This window comes from Mustela lutreola, chromosome X (assembly GCF_030435805.1).
Source record: "Mustela lutreola isolate mMusLut2 chromosome X, mMusLut2.pri, whole genome shotgun sequence".
In the NCBI taxonomy this organism is placed as follows: Eukaryota; Metazoa; Chordata; class Mammalia; order Carnivora; family Mustelidae; genus Mustela; species Mustela lutreola.
The window spans coordinates 91656303-91681395 of NC_081308.1; the positions used below are offsets into that span (position 1 = coordinate 91656303).

At 35.8% G+C, this 25093-nt stretch overlaps 1 protein-coding gene across 2 annotated transcripts in view; it reads left to right on the forward strand.

The window, feature by feature from the left end:
• RNF128 (ring finger protein 128) overlaps positions 1 to 24732 on the forward strand; it is a 108063-nt gene extending 83331 nt beyond the window's left edge. For both annotated transcript variants that reach the window (XM_059157857.1, XM_059157856.1), the window contains exons 3-7: positions 9524 to 9595; positions 12957 to 13039; positions 13944 to 14040; positions 15087 to 15255; positions 23318 to 24732. In XM_059157857.1, the coding sequence (XP_059013840.1) occupies positions 9524 to 9595; positions 12957 to 13039; positions 13944 to 14040; positions 15087 to 15255; positions 23318 to 23451 (555 nt within the window). In that variant the 3' untranslated portion in view covers positions 23452 to 24732. The remainder of the gene's footprint in view (positions 1 to 9523; positions 9596 to 12956; positions 13040 to 13943; positions 14041 to 15086; positions 15256 to 23317) is intronic.
• The last annotated feature ends 361 nt before the right edge of the window (positions 24733 to 25093 follow it).

Here is a 25093-nt window from a genome sequence, read left to right on the forward strand (position 1 = left end):
AGAAGCAGACTCCCCATAGAGTGGAGAGCCCAACATGATGCTGGGCTCCATTCCAGGACCCTGAGATCATGACCTGAGCTGAAGGCAGACGCTTAACTGACTGAGCCACCCAGGTGCCCCTGAATTGCCCTTTTGCATTAACTCACATTTAAGTCCCAAAGTGGGAGTGAAAGGTCTCAATAATTATCTTTTCCTTCAAAGAACTAGCTAGGCCTTCCTATTTAACTTTCTGTTCAGCTATTTCTGCTCATCAAGTAAGAATCTAAGAAGTCTCTGCCATTTCTGAGTCAGCAAAGTAATAGTTTGTTAATCTCCTTGGCATTAAGCTTAATACCTTTCACAAAATGGTATATAGGAGGCAGGTAGGGGCATTAAGGATTTTCTTCATATACCTATACCCATGGATTATTGTCTTCCAAAGTGTATTTGCTACAGATGTATATAAACAGGTTACAAAAACATGTTATGCTTATTGGTGAATAGTAGTTTATATTTTCATTTTTTAAAAGATTTATTAGAGGGGCGCCTGGGTGGCTCAGTGGATTAAAGCCTCTGCCTTCGGCTCAGGTCATGATCCCAGGGTCCTGGGATCGAGCCCCGCATCGGGCTCTCTGCTCAGCAGGGAGTCTGCTTCTCCCTCTCTCTCTGCCTGCTGCTCTGCCTACTTGTGATCTCTATCAAATAAATAAATAAAATATTTAAAAAAAAATAAGGACTTATTAGAGAGAGAGAATGAGATGGGAGGTCAGAGGGAGAAGCAGAGTCCCCACGGAGCCAGGAGCCTGATGTGGGACTCAATCCCAGAACTCCAGGATCACGATCTGAGCCAAAGGCAGTTGCTTGACCAACTGAGCCACCCAGGTGCCCTATATTTTCTTCTTTTTTTGTTTTTAAGATTTTATTTATTTATTTGACAGAGAGAGACACAGTGAGAGAGGGAACACAAGCAGGGGGAGTGGGAGAGGGAGAAGCAGGCTTTCCACTGAGCAGAGAACCTAATGTGAGGCTCGATCCCAGGGCCCCAGGATCATGACCTGAGCTGAAGGCAGATGCTTAATTGACTGAGGCACCCTGGGGCCCCTCTATTTTCATTTAATAAACGTTTTATTGAGTGTCTGCTATATGCCAGGCATGGTGCTAGATACTTTCCTTACATTATCTTTGATTTTCACATATTCTTCATGTCAGTTGGGGGTTTTCCTGCTAGGGATAGAGGTGCATACTCAGTGACCTCTGGTTCTGAGTACCTACTGTTTGCTGGATTTCTACTAAGTTCATTTTACACTACAAAACAGGAGGTTTTCTAATCATCTTGCCATGCTGCACATGCTGTGTCTCTATGCTTTAAACAGGGTCCACCCAAGTGTGAAAGCTAGCCTTTGCTTTATATGCACTTGAGGCGTTTGTGCATGTGATAGATACTAACTGAAATGGAAGGAAGGATTTATTTGCAACATTACAAATAATTTTAAATCAACCCTAAATATCTCATACCACCTGGGATTTTTTTTTTTCCATGTGGCCACTTCACCCCATAAAGAGAGACAATCTTTCATTGATTCTTTCTCAATTTGCCCTTATCTCTGAGATTTCCACCTAAACCCCACCTTCACTTCTTATATTATTATTGAGGTAAAACTGATACATAAGATTACATTTTAGATGGACAACATAATTTGACACCTGTATGCACTACAAAATGATTATTACCAAAAGTCTAGTTTCAGTAGTAATCATGAATCACCATTCCTTTGACCCACTGTACCTATTTTGCCCAACCCCTTCCCTTCTGGTAACCATCAGTCTGTTCTTTGTATCTGTGAGTTTGTTTTTGTATTATTTTGTTTGTTTTTTTCTTCGATTCACATAGGAGCACAGTCATAGGGTATTTGTCTTTCTCTGCCTGACTAACTTCACTTATAATATTGGCAAGGTCCATCCTTCTTATCACAAGTGTCAAGATTTCATTCTTTATGGCTGGATAGTATTGCTCTGTGTATGTGTGTCTTTGTGTACCACATACTCTATCCATTCATCTACTGATAGACATTTAGATTGTTTTCCATATTTTGGCTATTATAAATAATGTGGCAATGAAGATAGGGGTGTATGTATCCTTTTGAATTAGTGATTTTGTATTCTTTTGATAAATACCCAGAAGTAGAACAGCCAGATAATATGATCAATCTCTTCTTAATTTTTTAAGAGATTTTATTTTATTTTAGAGAGAGAGTTGGGGGAGGGGTATGAGGAGAGAGAGAGAGAATCTCAAACTGACTACATGCTGAGTATGGAGCCTGATGCAGGGCTCAGTCTCAAAACCCTGATATCCTAACCTGAGCTGAAACTAAGTGTTGGGCTTGCTCAACTGACTGAGCCATCCAGATGCCCCTATTCTTAATTTTTCGAGTAACCTTCATACTGTTTTCCTAGTGGCTGTGCCAGCTTACATTCCAACATCCTATCTAACATTAGTTATTTCTTATCTTTTTGATAATAGCCATTCTAACAGGTGTGAGGTGGTATTTCATTGTGCCTGTTGGCCATCTATATGTTTTCTTTGGAAAAACGTCTTTTCACACTTTCTGGGCCCTCATTAAATTAGGTTGTTTGGTTTTTTTATTGTTGAAGTGTAAGAGTTTTTCCTATATTTTATCTATTAACCCTTTATCGGATATATGATTTGCAAATATCTTCTCCCATCGAATAGGTGGCCTTTTCATTTTGATGGTGGTTTCCTTTGCTGTGGAGAAGGTTTTTAGTTTGATGTAGTCCCATTGGTTTACTTTTGCTTTGTTTTCCTTGCCATTGGAGTCAGATCCACAAACCGGTCACTAAGAACTCTATCAAGGAGCCTACTGCCTATGTTTTCTTCTCGCTTTTATCGTTTCAGGTCTTAAATTCAAGTCTTTATTTTAATTTGTGTATGGTGTAAGATAGTCGTCTCGTTTCTGTTCTTTTGCTGTTGAGTTTTCCCCCAGCACCATTTTGAAGAGAATGTCCTTTCTCCATTGTATATTCTTGGCTCCTTTGTCATAAATTGTCTGTATATGTGCAGACTTATTTCTGGGCTCTAAATTCTATTCTGTTGAACTGTGTCTGTCTTTATGCCAATACCATACTGTTTTGAGTACTATATAGTTTTGTATTATAGTTTGAAATCTCGGAGCACGATACCTCCAGGTTTGTTCTTAAGATTGCACTGGCTGTTTGGGATCTTTTGTGGTTCCATACAAATTTTAGCATTATTCTCTTTCTATGAAAAATGCCATTGGAAGTTTGATAGGGATTGCATTGAATCTGTAGATTCCTTTGGGTAGTATGATCATTTTAGCAATATTAATTCTTCCAATCCATGAGCATGGGATAGCTTTCCTTTTATTTGTGTTGTCTTCAACTTCTTCCATCTTATAGTTTTCAGTGTACATGTTTTTCACCTCCTTAGTTAAATTTATTCCTAACTATTTTATTGTTACTGATACAATTATAAATGAGATTGCTTTCTTAATTTCTCTTTTTGATAGTTGATTATTAGTATATGGAAATATAACAGATTTATTATATTGATTTGGTATTCTACAACTTTAATGAATTCATTTATTGTAACAGCTGGTGTTTTTTTGTTTTGTTTTTTTTTTTTTTGGTGGAAACTAAAAGGTTTCATATATACCAGTATCATGTCATCATCTGCAGTTTTACTTCTTCCTTTCCTATTTGTATGCATTTTATTCCACTTTCTTACCTTATTGCTGTGGCTAGGACATCCAATTCTATGTTGAATAAAAGTGACAAGAGTGGGCATCCTTGTCTTCTTCCTGATCTAAGAGGAAAAGCATTCAGTTTTTTCACCATTGAAATGATGTTAGCTGTGTGTTTGTCATATATGGCCTTTATTAGGTTGAGATATATTCTTTCTGTACCCACTTTGTTGAGAGTTTTTATCATAAATGGATGTTGAATTTTGTCAGTGCTTTTTCTGCATCTACTGAGATGATCATGTGATTTTTCCTTCATTTTATTAATGTGGTGTATCAGGTTGATTGATTTGCAGATGTTGAACCATCCTTATATCCCTGAAATAAGTTCTACTTGATTGTGCTTAATGATCCTTTTACTATTTTGTTTTATTCAGTTTGCTAATATTTTGTTGAGGATTTTTACATCTGTGTTTCTCAAAGATACTGGCCTGTAATTTTCTTTCTATGTAGTGTCCCTGTCTGTTTTTGGTATCATTAATGCTGGCCTTGTAAAATGAGTTTGAAAATGTTCCTTCCTCTTCAACTTTTGGAAGAGTTTGAGAAGCATAGGTATTAAATACCCTTTGGATGTTTGGTCAAATTCACCAGTGAAACCATCTTGTCATGGGCTTTTGTTTGTTGGGAGGTTTTTCATTACTGATTTAATCTCCTTACTAGAAACTGGTCTATTCAGATTTTCTATTTCTTCATAATCAGACTTGGAAGGTTGTGTGTTACTTGGAATTTATCCATTTTTTTTCTAGGTTGTCTAACTTACTGGCATATAATTGTAGTAGTTTCTTATGATCCTTGTATTTCTGTGGTATCAGTTATAAATTCTTTTTCATTTCTGATTTTATTTACTTGAACTTGCTCTCTTTTCTTGGTTAGTGTAATAAAAGGTTTATCGATTTTGTTTATCTTTTCAGAGACCCAGCCCTTAGTTTTATGGATCTTTTTTATTGTCTTTTTAGTCTCTGTTTCACTTATTTCCACTGTGATCTTTATTATTTCCTTTTAGGTGTAAAGTTACTTGTTTGAGATTTTTCTTGTTTCTTGAGGTAGGCCTATATTACTATGAATTTCCCTCTTAGAGCTGCTTTTATTACATCACATAGGTTTTGGTATGTTGTATTTCTGTTTTCATTTGTCTCTAGGTATTTTTAAATTTTTTTCTTTGTGGTTTTTTTTTTTTTTCGGTGACTCATTGTTTGTTCAGTAGCATGTTTCATTTCTACATTTTTAGGTCTTCTTTCCACTTTTCTTTAATTAATTTCTAGTTTTCTGCCATCATGGTTGGAAAAGATATATGATGTGATTTCAATCTTTTTGAATTTGAGACTTATTTTGTGCCATAACATATGACCTATCCTGGAGACTATTTCATGTGCACTTGAAAAGAATGTGCGTTCTGCTGGAATGTCATATATATTATCTCCCATCTGATCTGATGTGTTGTTTAAGGCTGATGTTTTCTTATTGATTTTCAGTCCAGATGATCTATCCAAAGATGTAAATGGGGTGTTAAAGTTCCCTACCATTATTGTATTGCTGCCAATTTCTCCCTGTAGGCCTGTTAATATTTGCTTTTCATATACTGGTGCTTCTGTGATAGGTGCATGTATATTTGTAAATGTTATATCTTCTAGCTGGACTGACTCCTTTATTATATAATGCCCTTCTTTAGTACAATCCTTATTACAATCCTTTATTATGATCTTGTTTTCAAATCTGTTTGATCTGGTATGAGTATAGCTAGACCATCTTTCTTTTTATTCCATTTGCATGGAATATCTTTATCTCTTCACTTTTAGATGCTGTATCTTTACTTCTGAAGTGAGTCTCTTGTAGACAGCATAAAGTTAGGTATTTTATTTTTTTAATCTGTTCACCCATTCTGTGCCTTTTGATTGAAGAATCTAGTCCATTTACATTTAAAGTGATTATTGGTAGTTATGTACTTACTGCCATTTTGTTACTTATTTTCTGGCACTTTTGGAAGAAACTACCAAAGAAACTACTTCCTTCCTCTCTTTCTCTCTCCTTGTGGTTTAATGGCTTTCTTTAGTGTTACAATTAGATTTCTTTCTTAAAGATTTTTTTTTTATTTGACAGATGGAGATCACAAGTAGGCAGAGAAGCAGGCAGAGAGAGAGGAGGAAGCAGGCTCCCTGCTGAGCAGAGAGCCCGATGCGGGGCTCAATCCCAGGACTCTGGGATCATGACCTGAGCCAAAGGCAGAGGCTTTAACCCACTGAGCCACCCAGGGACCCCAGATTTCTTTCTTATTTTGTGTATTTATTGAAGTTTTTTCCTTATGGTTATCATAATGTTTATATGTAACATAGTATGTATATAATGATTGGTTTTAAGTTGATACGAACTTAAAATTGAACAGATTCCAAAACTTTTTAGTCCCCTCCCCACATTTCATATCTTTGATGTCACATTTTGTATTTTTTCTTGTTTTTTGCAACCCTTAATTACTATAGTCATAGTTAAATTTACTACTAATGGCTATTGATCTTATATTTGCTTTATAAATGATTAATCTACTATTTTTACTATATATTTACTTTATCCAGTGAAATTTTTACTTTTGTAAATTTTTTTGTTATTTGATTAGTGCTACTTCTTTTTAACTTAAAGAAGACCCTTTAACATTTCTTTTAAGGCTGAACTAATGGTCATGAACTTGTTCAGTTTTTTCTTATCTGAAAACATCTTAATCTTCCCTTTAATTCCGAATGATGACATTGCTGGGTAGAGAATTCCTGTTGCACTTTTTTTTTTTTTAACTTCCAGAATTTAAATATATCATACTATTCCCTTCTCACCTGAAAGATTCTTGTAAAATATCTGCTGGTAGACTTATGGGGTTTCCTCTATAAGTAACAGGTTATTTTTCTCTTGCTGCTTTTAAAATTCTCTCTTTATCTTTTAACTTTTACCATTTTAAGTATAGTGTTTCTTGGTGTGGATGTCTTTGGGTTCTGCTTGTTGAAATTTTCTGGAGTTTCTAGACCTTGTTCTTTCATTTGGAACATAATCCTCTCATTTTGCCTGATGCTCTGTGTTTATTTCTGTGAATTAAGAAAATCAGCTATCTCTCCCAGCCTTGAAGGGGTGGCCTGGTGTAAGAGCTATCCCATAGAGCTCAGAAGTGCTCTGCCCCTGGCCATCTGCACCAGGCCCTCAAGGGATGACCCCTGTGTGAACACTGCATTACTGCCTGCTTTTGTGGGGCCACAGCTCTGTCATGGGGATGGGTGGGGCCCTCAGTGGGGTATACTTTCTAGCACCCACAGGCTAGAGGAAGAGTTCCAAATTGTCACTGCCAATACCAGTGTCAGCAAGTTAGGATGAGTTATCAAAAAATGGCACTTGCCAGTGTTTCCATCCCCCAGAAGAATCTCAACAAGTTTATGGCTCTCTGGTGGACACTTCAAACTGGTATTTTTACATCAGGTCTGGTGGTGATTGAATCTGTGCATGAGCCTTTTGAGAGGATATTCCCTGTTCCCTATATTTCTGGAACTAATCCTAGTTAGTTTTCAAAGCCAGGCCTTTTGGGGGCTTATCTCACCTATGCAAGATGTAGGGGCTGAGGTGCCTAATGTGAAGCACAGACCCATTGCTTCTTAGGGAAAAGCTCCATATTTGTGAGATCCCTCTCAATTGGGGATTACTGTATCTGGGGTGGGTTTGTTTGTTTTGTTTGTCTGGTTTTGGTGAGAACATGTCTCTGCCTCTCTCACCCATATTGATGCTATTCTTTTATCCTTTGTTATGGAGGTTCTGTTTATCAAGTTTTCAGCTCTTTTTTGGAGGAAATTATTCCATATATTGTACAAGTAATTTGTCCTGTCTGTGGGAGGAAGTGAGTTCAGGATCTTCCTACATCTTGAATCCCCCAACTTCACTTCTGATCTAGTTATGCATATTTTAGTCCTTGTTCTCAAAATGAGCCCTGGACTTGGTTTTTCATGACTGGAATGGTGTACATATATGTTCAGTGAAACAATAAAGGCTTATTACTTTCAGAATCCACCTCCTTATAATAAGGCAGTAGTGGTTATAAACAACAGTTTTTCCCCTAATGCTAAATAGCACTGTATGGATTGGTATTATCCTCATCTTATAGGTGAGTAAAGAAGTTCAACAATTTAATTACCTGTTCAGGATTATACACTTAGTAAATGACAAACAGAAATTTTGAATCTAGGTCATTTAAATCCAAATCCTGTGCACTTTCTACCAAACAAGACACGATTCAAAAAGGAAATGGGAAAAGATGTATTTTAAGATACTCAAAGGCTGAACACAGGAAAATTGCTTTGAAAATTCATAGCACCTGAATCCATTTGGAATGGATTTGTCATTGTAGCTCAAAGGTGCTATTTAAGAATGTAGGGAAACATCCTATAGGAGAACATAGGCAGTAATCTCTTCGATATCAGCCACAGCAACTTCTTTCAAGATATGTCTCCAAAGGCAAAGGAAACAAAAGCAAAAATAAACTTTTGGGACTTCATCAAAATCAAAAGCTTCTGCACAGCAAAGGAAACAGTCAAGAAAACAAAGAGGCAACCCACGGAATGGGAGAAGATATTTGCAAATGACAGTACAGACAAAAGGTTGATATCCAGGATCTATAAAGAACTCCTCAAACTCAACACACACAAAACAGATAATCATATCAAAAAATGGGCAGAAGATATGAACAGACAGTTCTCCAATGAAGACATACAAATGGCTATCAGACCCATGAAAAAATGTTCATCATCACTAGCTCTCAGGGAGATTCAAATTAAAACCACATTGAAATATCACCTTACACCGGTTAGAGTGGCCAAAATCAGCAAGACAGGAAACAACATGTGTTGGAGGGGATGTGGAGAAAGAGGAACCCTCTTCCACTGTTGGTGGGAATGCAAGTTGGTGCAGCCTCTTTGGTGAACATTGTGGAGACGCCTCAAGAAATTAAAAATAGAACTTCCCTATGACCCTGCCGTTGCACTACTAGGTATTTACCCCAAAGATACAGATGTAGTGAAAAGAAGGGCCATCTGTACCCCAATGTTTATAGCAGCAATGGCCACAGTCGCCAAACTGTGGAAAGAACCAAGATGCCCTTCAACGGACAAATGGATAAGGAAGATGTGGTCCATATACTCTATGGAGTATTATGCCTCCATCAGAAAGGATGAATACCCAACTTTTGTAGCAACATGGACGGGACTGGAAGAGATTATGCTAAGTGAAATAAGTCAAGCAGAGAGAGTCAATTATCATATGGTTTCACTTATTTGTGGAGCATAACAAATAGCATGGAGGACATGGGGAGTTAGAGAGGAGAAGGGAGTGGGGTAAATTGGAAGGGGAGGTGAATCCTGAGAGACTATGGACTCTGAAAAACAATCTGAGGGGTTTGAAGTGGCGGGGGAGTGGGAGGTTGGGGTACCAGGTGGTGGGTACTATAGAGGGCACAGACTGCATGGAGCACTGGGTGTGGTGAAAAAAATAATGAATACTGTTGTGCTGAAAATAAATAAAAAATTTTAAAAAAAAGAATGTAGGGAAACATAAGCGAAAAGTTTTAGTAATTTGAAATTTCTGCCTGATAGCACATAAATGGAACAGTTATGGTTAATTATATTATATCTTTAAAAATCCACTTATACATTTACTTGTACCATATAGATATTTATTAATCCTCTCTACCTTTTTCATACTATTCCTTTTAAAAATAGTTTTTTTTCTAATACATGCTGTTTCTATTACAGAGACAATTAAAGGCAGATGCTAAAAAAGCTATTGGAAGGCTTCAACTACGTACACTGAAACAAGGAGACAAGGTACATATTTGACTTTGTTTTCAAGCAGTGCTACCAAGTTATTGTTAAAACTAAATGTTCTTTCAAAGTATGCTTTTCATGGAATTTATAAATCTTACCGACTTTTGGGCACCTGGGTGGCTCAGTGGGTTAAGCCACTGCCTTCCGCTCAGGTCCTGATCTCAGGATCCTGGGATCGAGTCCCGCATCGGACTCTCTGCTCGGCAGGGAGCCTGCTTCCCTCTCTCTCTCTCTCTCTGCCTGCCTCTCCGTCTACTTGTGATCTCTCTGTCAAATAAATAAATAAAATCTAAAAAAAAAATCTTACTGACTTTTAAAAATCATTTTGATGCTGGAGGTAAGTAGCCTGAATAATAGCCATTGCCCCCCATAGATATCTAGGTTTTAATCCCTGGAACCTGTAAATAATACCTTATATGGCAGAAACCCGACTTTGCAGATGAAATTAAGTTAAGGATCTTGAGATGGGGAGATTATCCTGGATTATCCAGGTGGGCCCTAAATGTAATTACATTTGATTGTTGTTATAAGAAGGAGGAAAATGGAGAATTGACTCCATTGCAATAGAATATTTGGCAATGGGTGGGCCTGGGTGGCTCAGTGGGTTAAGCCTCTGCCTTCAGCTCAGGTCATGATCCCAGGGTCCTGGGATCGAGCCCCACATCCAGCTCTCTGCTCCGCGGGGAGGCTTCTTCCTCCTCTCTCTCTGCCTGCTTGTGATCCCTCTCTCTCTCTCTCTGTCAAATAAATAAATAAATAAAAATAAAAAAAAAAAGAATATTTGGCAATGGAAGTTAAGAGGTTATAGTGATGCAAGAAAAGGGCCATGAGCCAAGGAATACAGACAGCCTTTAGAAGCTAGAAAAGACAAGGAAATGGATTCTCCCATGAAGCTTCCAGAAGGAATATAGCACTGCCAACACATTGACTTTTAGACTTCTGATTTCCAGAACAACAACAAAAAAATACACTTGTGTTATTTTAAGCCACAAAGTTATGGTCATTTTTTACCACAAAAACAGGAAACTAAACAATGACAGCTAACAGTTGCACTTTATTTGAACATCCATTTTTAGATTACAGCAGTTAAGAACTACCTTTGGTGTATAAAACAGGTATCGGAAAACAGCTATAGAATGTATTGAATTAAAAATTACCATTTATAATAGCACCTGAACCATTCTGTACTTAGGTATAAATCTTGCAAAATATGGACATGATCTGTGTGCTGAAAACTGGAAAACACCAATGAAAGAAATCAAAGAAGACCCAAATAAATGGAGAGATATGCCATGTCCATGGGTCAGAAGACTCACTGTTGTCAAGATGTCAGACCCCCCAACTAGCCCATCGATTCAATGCAGTTCCAATTAAAATCCTAGTGGGATCTTTTGTATTTATTGACAGGTTGCTGCTAAGTTTATATGGGAAAACAAAAGAACTAGAGTAACCAAAACAATTTTTTTAAGGAAGAACAAATTTGGATGACTCACATTACCTAATTTGCAGCATTATTTTAAAGATATAGTAGTCAATATAGTGTAGTATTGGAGAAAGGATAGACATTTAGATTAGTGGAACAGAAGAGAGTCTAGGTATAGACCCACACATAAACGGTCAATTGATTTTTAACAAAGGTACACAGGCCATTAAATGGAAAAAGTATAGTCAATTATTGGCTCTCCATATGCAATGATTGGCTATCCTTATGCCAAAGGATACTGTACTTTTACATACAGCGTCTGTAAAATTTAGGTCAAAATATGTCACAGACCTAAATATAAAACCTAGAACTATGAAATTCATAGAAGAAAGCTGTGGATAGAAATATTTTCAAGACGTGGGTTAGGCACAGATTACTTAGATATGACAGCAAAAACAAGCCCATTGAAGAAAGCAACAGAAATCGGACTTTGTCAAAATTAAGATCTTTTATTTTTTTAATATGGTTAAGAGAATGAAAAGACAAGCCACAGACTGGGTGAAAATATTTGCAAATCACATACCTGACAAGGGACTATATCTCGACTATATAAAGAACTCTCAAACTCAGTAGTAAGAAGACAAACAGCATAGGGAAAAGGGGGTGAAACAGGCATTTACCAAAGAAAATAGATGGATAGCAAATACACACATAAAAAAGATGCTCAATATCATTGGTCATTAGGGAAGTACAAATTAAAACCATAGTGAGATGCTACAGAACATTCATCAAAATGGCTTAAACCAGTACAACTGACAATACCCAAGAGCTGGCCAGATGTGGAACAGCTGGAACTGTTATGCATTTTGCTGGTGAGAATGCAATGTATAGCCAGTTTCGAAAACAATTTGGCAGTTCTTTATGAAGCCAAAAATAACACTTTCCAAAGAATCCAGAAATCTCAATTACTAGTATTTAACCTAGAAGAAAAAAAAAACATGTTCACATAAAAACCTGTACATAATTGTTCATGGAAGCTTTACTCATAATCACCAAAAGTGGAAAGAACCCAAATGTTATTCTAATGGCGAATGGATGAACGAACTGTAGCACATCCACATCATAGAATACCATTTAGCAATACAAAAGGGTGTGTGGAGACCCTCATGATACGCTTAATATCTGAGATGAGTATTAAGTGTATTAAGTGAAAGAAGCCAAACTCATAAGGCAATATAATACACGATTCCATTTATATGACATTTGAGAAGAGCAGAAACTATAGGATCTGAAAACAGATTAGTGGTTGCCAGAGGATGGGAGTGGGAGTAGAGGTTAACTACAAAGGAGTATAGAGGAATTCGTTGGGGATGTCCTATATCTTAATTGCAGTGAGGATTGAGTAACTGCATATTTGTTCACATCTGTAAAACTGCATATTAAAAACAGTGAATTTCACCGCATGTGAATTATGCCTTAATTTTTTCTTAAATGGGAAAACATGGCTATAGAACCTGTACAAATGGCATTTTAAATAAATGCTACCTATTCCTCTTTGTATTGTCCCTCTTTTGGTTGACTTTATTCTCTTACCTTTTTAAGTCTAAATAATCTTCAAATTTCAGTTGTAAAGAGTGTTATCAATTGTGGTCACAATGTTTTCCATTAGAGCCTCAGACCTTATTATTATTTCTGAAAGTTTGTACACTTCGACCACCTACTTTCTATTTCCCTCATCCTCCAGCTTCTGGCAACCACTTTTCTATTCTTTGTTTCCAGAAGTTTGAACTTTTTTAAGATTACAGTTAAGTTTAAGTAATTCTACACTGCTTATTGAAAGAATTTATGCAATTTAAGTGCATATATATCCTGATCTTGCTTTGTAGTTTATTGTATTTTTTCTTATCGATCAGAGTAACAATAATTATTTGCTCATAGGAAATTGGCCCTGATGGAGATAGTTGTGCTGTGTGTATTGAACTATATAAACCAAATGATTTGGTGCGCATCTTAACCTGCAAGTAAGTTTGACTTTCTTTTATATCATCAATAAGAATATCTAGTTTATTGAAATGATTGGAATGAAGGAAATTACTTTGAATGTTTCCAAATTGATGTAAAGAAAGTATTTATTTTCATTTAAATAAAAGTGAATGCTTTATATATTAACATCATTGAAATTGGTATAAGGCTAATTATATAGCGTTCCCATAATCTGGTACAATTTGGAAACTATTTCCACATAAAACTAAGAACCTAGCTAGCACTGTAATTTATACACAGACACACACACACACACACACACACACATACATAACTGTATTACTTAATTTAAAATCATTTTAACAATCCTAATGAGGGAAAAAAGTAAAATCAACTTAGTAAGCACCTATTTGGAAGTCTTCATTCTTTAATTTTCTCTTATCCTTCTCCTGGAAGTTGTTAACACTCTTGGTTTTGGTTTTAGCTATTAAATAGTGGTGTTCTTAGAACTTACCACATGACCTAAAGTATCAGCATTATCTTGTACTCTGTACTATATTGTACTATATTATTGAGAATGACTAACTGTGCTATTTTTGGAGTTGGGGGATGACAAGATAATAAAGATCTGAAATACTGAACAAAGTCTTAGGTTGGGTAACAGCCATTTTTGAAGTAGTAAGTATTGAAAATAGTTTTGGTTTTTTTTTAAGCTAAGGTAATGAAGCTTTTATATTTTAAAAGTACCGTGTCATGTAACTTCCAAATTTTGTTTCTATGACTCTTTTGTAGTGTTTATGCTGTAATGGTGTGTTTAAAAGAAAAAAGACATCTATTAAAATACGAAACAAAAATATAGGGTAACCTGTTAGTATATTAAGCCAAGTGTTGTTGCTATTTCACAACTGATAACCAAATTATGTGTTTTTTTTCTTTCATTAGCCATATTTTCCATAAGACATGTGTTGACCCATGGCTGTTAGAACACAGGACTTGCCCCATGTGCAAATGTGACATACTCAAAGCTCTGGGAATTGAGGTAAACATTGCCAAACTATTTATATGAAGGAACAAGTTATTTATGTACCTGGGCCTTCAGGAGAGTAACATCCTTAGTTTTTAGCGTAATATGCTAGTCTTGTGATTTATATAAAAAATTGGACACTAAGGTGCCATGTTGGACTACCTCCATATTCCTTCTTCTTTCCTCTTATTATTTGGTCAGAATTTGAAGTGATGACCATAGAAACTACCAACTGGTTTGTGGTAGATTTATAATTTTTGGTCTTACTATTGCACAGCAACCGAACTTGTAGTTGGATGAGCATCTGTATTTTGAAAAAGTATAATAAATATTAAATTATAATTGTATTTAATAAATGAAATAAAACTTGCCTATTTTACAATACACCAACAACAGAAAGTCAAGCTCAACAAAATCTTCCTGATTTCAGGAGATACAGAGGGGATACTGATTCCCAAATCCCTTAGAGGACAGCATGAGATGTTGTTGTTGTTAAATAAATGTTTTATTTATGAGCAATTTTAGATTTACAGAAAATTTGCAAAGACAATACAGAGAATTCCCTCATACCCATCACCCAGTTTTTACTATTGTTAATATTTTTCATTACTGTGATATGTTTGTCAAAAGTAAGAAACTGACATTTGGTCATTACTATTAACTAAACTTCAGACTTCATTTGAATTTTGCCGGAAACTGCCTTTTGAAAACTGCTGGAGGTGAACTTGATTCAGGGTAGAGGATTTTTTGTATTTTTGGTTTGTATTTAGTGCCTATCCTATAGCAGGCATTGTATTGTGAAGCACTGGGATCACCCAGATGAACGTCAGATGTGAAAGCAATCTGCCTAAAATATTTTCCACCCCATTTTTGACCCAGTTACTCCAACTGCTCTGGCTGGGACCAGCAAGCGATTTGTGTGATGGTCAAAAGGGATTATAGGTTTAAAAGGTTAAGAAGCATTGCCATAATAAGTTACCTATGAAGAAACTTTGTAATGACATGTCAGGGGGAAACATGTACTCTGAGAGTCTTTTAATTTGTTCCAATGCTTTCCAAAGGTGGATGTTGAAGACGGATCAGTGTCTTTACAAGTCCCCGTTTCCAATGAAGCATCAAATAGTGTATCTCCTCACGAAGAGGATAATCGCAGTGAGACTGCATCGTCTGGCTATGCTTCTGTTCAGGGAGCAGATGAACCGCCTTTAGAAGAACATGTGCAGTCCGCAAGTAAGCACCATGCTGAGGGGCAGTGAGTGCCCCACAAATGATCCATTGTGAAGCATATGCCTGGCAGAGTACTCCTGCTTTTTGTTTCTTCCTTTCGTTCTTTAAATGAAAGTAAAAAACATCCCAGGTTTTTTCTAGTGACAGTGATGCAGTGCAGGACACATCCCTACCTTAACTTAATATGCACATATTCAAGTGCATGTGAAATAGATGAAATATATCAGGAGTGGGCATTATTCACAGACTAAAAAGATTTTTTTATAAGATAGCTTCTCTCTGATGCATTCAATATTGGTTATTAACTTACAGAGGCTGAGAAGGAACTTTAAACTTTAGAAGCCATTGTTTATTGTAGAGCAATCAGAAACTAAGATAAATGAGTCCTGAAATGATAAAAAAAAAGAATTCAGTTTACAAAAGCTTGATTTATACACAACTTCTTAGCCCATTTTTGCACAGATCAGAAACTGCGTAAGAATATGTGCTGCCACCTGTTGATTATTTACTGTGAAGTGAACAAACTGTGGAAACTAAAATTGAACATATTATTTTCAAACTTCATGTGAATCAGTGTTGTAACTTAGTAATGTTGTACCAGTGGAGAAATTTCAGGGAATTTTATTACTTTTTTTCCTTAGGAAGAGAAAACCCTCATACAGAAATTAGTTTCCTTTTCTACAACTCCTACATTTTTCATGGTTTTTGTTGATTTGATGGTTTTCTCAATACTCATCTTAAAGTAACCTAATCCTAGCATAGATGTAGAATAAAACTAAATGTTAAAATGACTTGTGAGAGTTTCAGCTTCCTATTAATATAAACCTTTGTCCTCAGTAGACTTAGCAATACAATACACATCATTGCTGAAGATGTCATGGGGAGTACTGTCATGCAAATTTTCTCATAATCTAATCTTCATACATTTCCTGGAGTACAAAGTACTCATGAGAATCTTAATAATCTGTGGATTATTCTACCTACAATAGAGAATCATTGTCTGTTTGCCCCAGGTGATTTTTTTTATTTCCATAACTGTATGGTAATAGAATTCAGTGATGACAAAGGAGAGCGTACAGGATAATTCAGTTTATGGCTAGGTTTTTTTTTTTTTTAAGTTCCAATCTACTTTTTTTTATGTGTTCTGTTCTTCTTATGAGGCAGGGTGGTATATAGAACAGTTTTTGCAAAGGATTTGACAAGCAAATGAAATGACCCACATTCCTCCCCCTATATTCTTTATCTGGATGAATAACATCCACATTTCTCCCCCATATTCTTTATCTGGATGTAGTAACACCCATTCAGGTCCCTCAAACCAGCAACTAGGGAGATCTTAGTTTCTAACCTCTCTTTCTTACTGATTCAGTATCCCTTTTCTTATTTATTTATTTATTCATTCATTTATTTATTTATTTATTTATTTGTCAGGGATGGAGGGAGAGAGAGCGAGCGAGCACAGGCAGACAGAGAGGCAGGCAGAGGTAGAGGGAGAAGCAGGCTCCCCGCCGAGCAAGGAACCCGATGTGGGACTCGATCCCAGGACACTGGGATCATGACCTGAGCCGAAGGCAGCTGCTTAACCAACTGAGCCACCCAGGCGTCCCTCAGTATCCCTTTTCTTTAATCCATCCCCTAATTCCCAACTTTAGTTCCACAGTCATAGTTTGAGCCACTGTTTTCTCTCTGCTCATTCCTTCCACTCTTTTTCCCCTGCCAAGAAACTGCAGAAGACTGTTTCTTGGTGGGGGAAGGTCTAATTCCTGCTCCCCCTTTAAAACTTAACTCTCCTTTGAAAAGCCTCTCTTGACTCACTTGTGCAGCCCTACTGTCGGCTTCCATAGACCTTCAATCATTGCATTTATTGTACTGAATTGTATTAAAACTTTTAAATGTTCCTTTGGATAAGAACAGTGTCTTATTAGTCACTATTGTATATCCAGCACTGAGAACAGCCCACCACATAGTAAATACTCAAGTAAATGTTGAATGAATTACCATATAGAGTAGACTTTAATTTTATCTATTATTATGTATTACTATTTGGATATCTTGCTTATTAGCTATTGATTATTGTAGTGATAGTTGTTTTAAATACCTTTGGAAACAGAGTTGATTAGTTAGTGTCTGTTTGTCCCAACATTGCAGTAAGTTCTGTTAGAGCACTGGTTTTAAAACTTACGCATGCATCAAGTCACCTAGAGGGCTTGTTCAAACAGATGGGCTGCCACCTCTTTCTGACTCAGGAGGTTCAGAGTACGGCCTGAGAATTTTTGTTTCTAATAAGTTCCTAGGTGATACTGATGCTGTAGGTCCAGGGACCATACTTTGAGAACCACTAAATTAAGGGCCCTAGTTCTTAACCCTAGCTGCACATTAAAATCACTCAAGAGAAACTTTAAACATTACTGATGCCTGGGCTCTTCCCCAGAATGGTTAAATCAGATCCATGAGGGGTGGGGCCCAAGTTTTTTTTTTTATATAATTTCAGGCTGATTAAAAATTTCAAAAATAGTATACATAATGCCCATATATCCTTCACTGAACTTCTCCAAATGTTAACATATTATATAATCATATACAATTATTAAAATCAGGAAATTAACTGATAAAATGTTATTAACCAAATGTCAGATCGTCAGATTTCACCAATTGACCCACTAATGTCCTTTTTTCTGTCCCAGGATCCCACATTGCATTTCCCTTTTACTCTTCCACCCCTCCCCCCAATTTATTGATATATATTTGACATAAAATTGTGTAGTTGAAGGTGTACAACATGATTTGATACACTTATATTTGCAAAAATGATTACCATAGTAAGGTTAGTTAACAAATTCACCACATAATTACAAATTTTTGTGTGTATGTAGTGGAATATTTAAGATCTACTTTCTTAGAAACCTTTTTTTAAGATTTTATGTACTTGACAGAGAGAGACACAGTGAGAAAGGGAACACAAGCAGGGGGAGCAGCCTGGAGTGGGAGAAGCAGACTTCCTGCTGAGCAGGGAGCACAATGTGGGCTTGGTCCCAGGACTCTGGGATCATGACCTCTGCTGAATGCAGTTGCTTAACAACTGAACCACTCAGGCATCCCCTTAGCAACTTTTATGTATATCCAAAATTCCACTACTATGTATTTACCCAAAGAAAATGAAAACAGTAATTCAAAAAGATATATGAACCCTTATGTTTTATTGAAGCATTATTTCCAATAGCCAAGATATGGAAGTAACCTAAGTGTCCATCAGTAGACAAAAGGATAAGGAAGATGTGGTCTATATAATACAATGGAATATTACACAGCTATAAAAAGGGATGAGATCATGCAATTTGCAACAACATGAATGGGCCTAGAAGTTATAATGCTAAGTGAAAGCAGTCAGACTGAGAAAGACAAATACCATATTATTTTACTCATGTGGAATCTAAAAAAAAGGGGGAATAAATAAACAAAAAGCCTAATCAGGTCTATAAATACAGAAAATTAAGTGATGGTTGCCAGAGGGGAGAGAGATGGGTAAAATGGGGGAAGGGGAGGGGGAATTATAGGCTTCCAGTTATGGAATGAGTAAGTCATGGGAGTAAAGGCACAGCAAAAGGACATAGTCAATGATGTTCTAATAACACATTAAAAAGGTAAGTACAGCAAAATGTATAAACTTTAAGAAGTCTGTAATACAGTATTGCTAACTATAGTCACCATGCTATACATTAGATCTCCACAACTTAATGATCTTATAACTGAGACTTAATGCCCTTTGATCAACATTTCCCCATCCCCTCTACCCCTAGCCCCCAACAACCACCATTCTACTCTATATTTCTGAATCTGGCTTTTTTTTTTTTAAGACTCCACAGATAAGTGAGATCATGTAGTATTTGTCTTTTTTCTGTCTTATTTCATGTAGCACAAATGCTCTCCATGTCATTACAAATTGCAAGATTTCCTTCCTTCTCATAGCTGAATAATATTCCTGTGTGTTTGTGTGTGTATCACATTTTCTTTATCTACTCATCTGTCAACAGATATTTAGGGTATTTCCATATCTTGGATATTGTGAATAATGCTGCAGTGAACTTGGAAGTGCAGAAATCTCTTCAAGATAGTGATTTCATTTCCTTTGCATATATACCCCAAACTGGAATTGCTGGATCATATGGTACTTGTACTTTTAATTTTTTTGAGGAACCTCCGTACTATCTTTCATAGTGGTTAGGCCAGTTTACATTCCCAACAATGCACTGGGGATTCCTTTTTCCACATCCGCACCAACACTTACCTCTTGTCTTTTTGATGGTAGCTGTTCTAACAAGTGTGAGGTGATTAGCCCATTGTGGGGGTTTTGTGGTTTTTTTTTTTTTTTTAAATCATGCAACTCTTTTTTTTTTTAAGGATTATTTATTTACTTATTATACATATATATTATAGTATATCATATTATATATATTATTATATTTGACAGAGATCACAAGTAGGCAGAGGCAGGCAGAGAGGGAAAGAGAGAGAGAGGGAGGCTGAGCAGAGAGCCTGATGCTGGGTTTCATCCCAGGACTCTGGGATCATGACCTGAGCCAAAGGCAGAGGCTTTAACCCACTGAGCCACCCAGGTGCCCCAGCCCATTGTGTTTTTGATTTGCATTTCCCTGATGATTAGTCATGTTGATCATCTTTTCGTGTACCTGCTGGCCATTTGTATGTATACTCTGAAAATATTTATTCAGTTCTTATGCCTATTTTTAATTAGATTGTTTGGTTTTTTGCTGCTGAGTTGTAGGGTTTCTTCTGTATTTTGGATATTGATCCTGTATTTGATAAGCAAATATTGTCTCCCATTCTGTAGGTTGCCTCTTCTTTCTGTTGACTATTTCTTCTGCTGTGCAAAACGTTTCAGTTTGATGTAGTCCTATTTGCTGATTTGTGTTTTTGGTGTCCTATACAAAAAATCGTTGCCTAGACGAATGTCAAAGAGCTTTCCCCCTATGTTGTCTTATAGGAATTTTATAGTTCAGGTATTACATTTAAGTCCTTAATCCATTTAGAGTTCACTTTTGTAACTGGTGTAAGATAGGGGTCCATTTTCATTCTACCATATGTGAATATCCAGCTTACCCAACATCACTTATTGAAAATACTCTTTTCCCCATTGAGTGTTCTTGGCTCCCTTGTCAAATATTGGGTGACTGCATGTATATGGGTTTATTTCTGGGCCTCAATTCTGATCCATTGGTCTATGTATCTGTTTCTATACCGGTATACTGGTTACAAGAGAATATTGGTTACGATAGCTTTGTAATATAATTTGAAGTCAGGAAGTATGATGCCTCCAATTTTGTTCTTTCTCAAGATTGCTTTGGATATTAAGAGTCTTTGTGGTTCCATATAAATTTTAGGATTGTTCTTTCTGTGAAAAATGCCATTGGAATTTTGATAGGGAATGCATTGAATCTATAGATGGCTTTGGGGTATATGAACTTTTTTTTATACAGTATTCTTATAATTCAAGAATGTAGGATATCTTTACATTTATTTGTATTTTCTTCAATATCTTTATCTGTGTCTTACAGTTTTCAGTACATATCTTTTACCTCCTTGGTTAAATTTATTCATAAGTATTTTATTGTTTTGATGCATTATAAATAGAATCATTTTCCTTATTTCTCTTTCAAATATTTCATTGTTAGTATATAGGAATGTGGCTGGTGTTTGTATGTTGATTGTGTATCCTGCAGGTTTACTGAATTCATGTATTAGCTCCAACAGTCCTACTGGTGGAATCTTAATCATTTTCTTCATATAAGGTCATGTCATGTAGAAATAATTTTACTTCTTCCTTTCCATTTTGATGTCTTTTAATTCTTTTTCTTAACTAATTGCTCTGGCTATAATTTCTAGTACTATGTTGAATAGAAGTGGTAAGAGTGAGTATCCTTATCTCGTTTCTGGTTTCAGAGGAAAAGCTTTCAGCCTTTCACTGTTGGGCATGATGTTAGCTGTGAGCTTGTCATAAATGGCCTTTATTATGTTTGGATATATTTCTTCTCTACCCAGTTTGTTGAGAAGTCCACATTGCATTTAATGGTCATGTCTCTTTTATCTCCAATCTGATTGTTCGTCTTTCATGACACTGACACTTTGAAAATTACTGGTCAGTTATTTTGTAGAATGTCCCTCACTTTGAACTTGTCTGCTGTTTCCCAATGATTAAATTCACTGTCTATTGTGTATTTCTGACAAGAATACCACAGAAATGGTATTGTGCCCTTCTTTGCCTCCTGTCATATAATGAGGCACATGATGTTCATGTCTTATTACTGATGGCTTTTAATTTTGCTTACTTGGTTAAGATAGTGTCTGCCAAGCTTCTCCTTTTAAAGTTACTATTTTTCCGTTTGTAAGTATTATCTTATAGAGAGATACTTGGAGGCTAAGCATATGTTCTGTTTCTCATGCTTTTAGCCACTAATTTTAGCAATCAATGTCTTTTCCTTGTAATAATTATTACTGAAATTTGCACCAAATGGTAATTTTCTATTTCCATCCTTCTTTCTTCTTCTTTTTTTTTTAAAAGATTTTATTTATTTATTTGACAGAGATCACAAGTAGGCAGAGAGGCAGGCAGAGAGAGAGGAGGAAGCAGGCTCCCTGCTGAGCAGAGAGCCCGATGCAGGACTCCATCCCAGGACCCCGAGATCAAGACCTGAGCCGAAGGCAGTGGCTTAACCCACTGAGCCACCCAGGCGTCCCCATCCTTCTTTCTATGTTAATTAAGCTTCTATTTTAAGGAAAAGCTATCCTTTCTCTATTTATTCATTTATATAAAATAGTATGGACTCATAAATATTTCTTTTATTCTGTAATGTTATTCTCATGATTTATTCATTGTTTAGATTGTCGTAGATTTGGTCATTGGGAACTCCTTCAAGGTAGTTTCTATGTTCTTTCAACATGCTTCATTATTTTTTTGAGCACTTTCTGGTACCACAAGATGTTTTAAGCCAGGGATTGGCAAAATTTTCTCTAAAGGTTCTGATAGTAAATATTTTAGGCGTTGAAGGCCTTAAGTCTCTGCTGCATTGGGAGGGGGGGATGTTTGACTTAAAACCCTTTAAAAATGTGAAAACCACTCTTAACTATTGATTTGACTTGCAAGCTGTAGTTTGCTGACCCCTAGGCTACAAGAGGTTAATCTTATATTCTCCTTCCTCTAACCCCAGAATCATCCAGGGTGGTCAGTAGCTTTTTAGAGAACAGTACTTAAAAACCAGGATCCTGGGCACTAGGTATGATCATTGCTATGGGAATGTCATTGCTATTAGCCCTTTCAGTGAACAAAGCTAGGAAATATGTGTACATACTCAGACAAATATACACAAACATCTATGTATATTTATCTATTTGAAAAACAGTGAGCTCGATACTGATATATCTGATTGTACTCAAACACCACAGAGTTTATTCTAGCCTTCCCCTTTCCTTATTTGTAACTCACAATTTCACTTACAAGTGTCTTTTTGTCTTTAGCCTTATAGGGTGTATCAAAATATTGTTTTCCAAAGTTACTTAGGTTAAGTTCTTTTCTTCCCCATTGTTTCCAGGATGGTTCTATATTTCTTCGGTTATGTAATTATGTTCATCTGTTACTGTTTGTACTCCATTTGAGGAACTCCCTCTACCTTCCTATTTGTTTTTTTTAAAGTCTGTGTACCTATCTATGCATATGAAAAACCATAGGTAATTTTTTAAAGTACCCAGGTGATTGAAATGCGAAGCCAGGTTTAAGGATGGAAAAGCAGCAGAAGTCATAACTTTTGCTTTTAAGGAGGCTATAATCTAATTGGAAGTAAGCACACATCTGAATAAAAGAGTAATAATAAATCAGTTTAATAAGGTCATATATGCCTTATGTAAGACATAGCCTAATCATATAATTATTAAAGGAATAGGGAATGAGCATAATAATCAGAGTATGATAGACAAGAAAGGCTTCTTAGATGTGAGTGTTGAATTTTGTCTTAAGAGAGGGGTGAAATCATCCTAAAATTGCCATTTCTTTTTAAAGATGAGAATCTCCAGCTGGTAAACCATGAGGCAAGTTCCGTGGCAGTGGATGTTGTTCCTCATGTTGACAATCCAACCTTTGAAGAAGATGAAACTCCTGATCAAGAGACTGCTGTTCGGGAAATTAAATCCTAAAATCTGTGTCAATAGAAAACTTGAAACTTTAGTAATAACAGAACTGCCAATCAGGGCCTAGTTTACTATTAATGAACTGGATAAACTTAATTAAATAAGAATGATACTGAAAGTGCTGAGATGACTAATATTATGCTATAGTTAAATTACTTAAAATATTTAATCTATTAACTTTTTCCACAAACTCATACTGTTTTTCATAGGCAAGTTTCCTCTCAATAGTGATAGCAACATTTTTAAACATTTAAAACTCTCTTCAAGTAGTCATGTTTTTCATTTATAACAATTTTCTTATAAAACACGTTGCTTTTAAAATGTGGAGTAGCTGTAATCACTTTATTTTATGATAGTATCTTAATTAAAAATGCTACTATTTTAGCTTGGGCTATATGTGTCAGGGTTTTTCTCCAGGTGCTTATATTGATCTGGAATTGTAATGTAAAAAGCAATGCAAACTTAGGCTAGTACTTCATGAAATGTCTCTTTAGGCTACATTAAGTTGATAGAACAAGATTAAAGCAAAATATTCATTTTAACAATTTCTTTTTAAAATTAGGCTAAATGTACTTCATGTGAGTGTTGAGCATAGTTTATCAGAGAATATGGACTGGACTGGATTGGATTGATTGGTATATTAATGACACCGATTTGATATAAGATTATAGATAAAATTTCCTTATAAAAATGCTATATAACTATTTCTCAATTATGGGATTTTCAAAAGCAGAATATATAAATTACCATACTATTTGAAAATGATAATGAGTAAGTCACACAAAAATTGGTAATTTGTCTTTGTGTATGAATAGTCTGCAGAAATTAGTCTGTAGAAAATGTTTTCCAAACAATGTCAGCTTCGAAAATTGAGTTTACATTTTACCTAAATGAGCTAAAATTACATTAGGTAAACTAAAATTCTGTCCATATAGCTATAAATTTTGTGAACACATTTTCTTGGTGTTTGAAAAAGAATTGGGGGGGGGGGATTCCAGGTGCCTTAATATAAAGTTTGAAGCTTTCATCCACCAAAGTGAAATAAAGCTACTTAAAAATGCACTTTATTTGTATTCTGTGTGGCTTATCTTGGTTTTAAAGTTGTGTTTCCAGTGCAAATCCCAGCAGAATTTAGGCAAAAGCTGAACAGACATGTATTTTTGTTTGCTAAATGTAGAATGGACAAAACCATTGCATTCTTGTACACTGATTTGAAATGCTGTAAATATTTCCCAATTTGTATGATTCTCTTTAAATATAAAATGTAAATAAAATATTCCAATAAAAGTTTGTGTCTGGTGTTTAGTTCAGTTAGCCTATACTATTCATATGTGATTGGATTTGGGAGGAAAAAATGGTTGATATAAATGGTCATTGATATCTTTGATGAATAAAACCCAAAACTTTAGTATGATATTTATTTACACATTTCATTACATAGAAGGGGATTGATGTCATTGTAATATAATTGAACTACCATGAATTATTTCAGTGTCAGTAAGGTAAATAATGAGCTTGACCACTGCTAATACAAGTTTAGTAAAAACACATTGATGCCCGTCCATCTTTATACTACCCAAGACGTAAACCCATTTTATTACTTTAAAGTTTTATTCTCCTTCAGCATTCTCTTTGGCAATATGGTTGT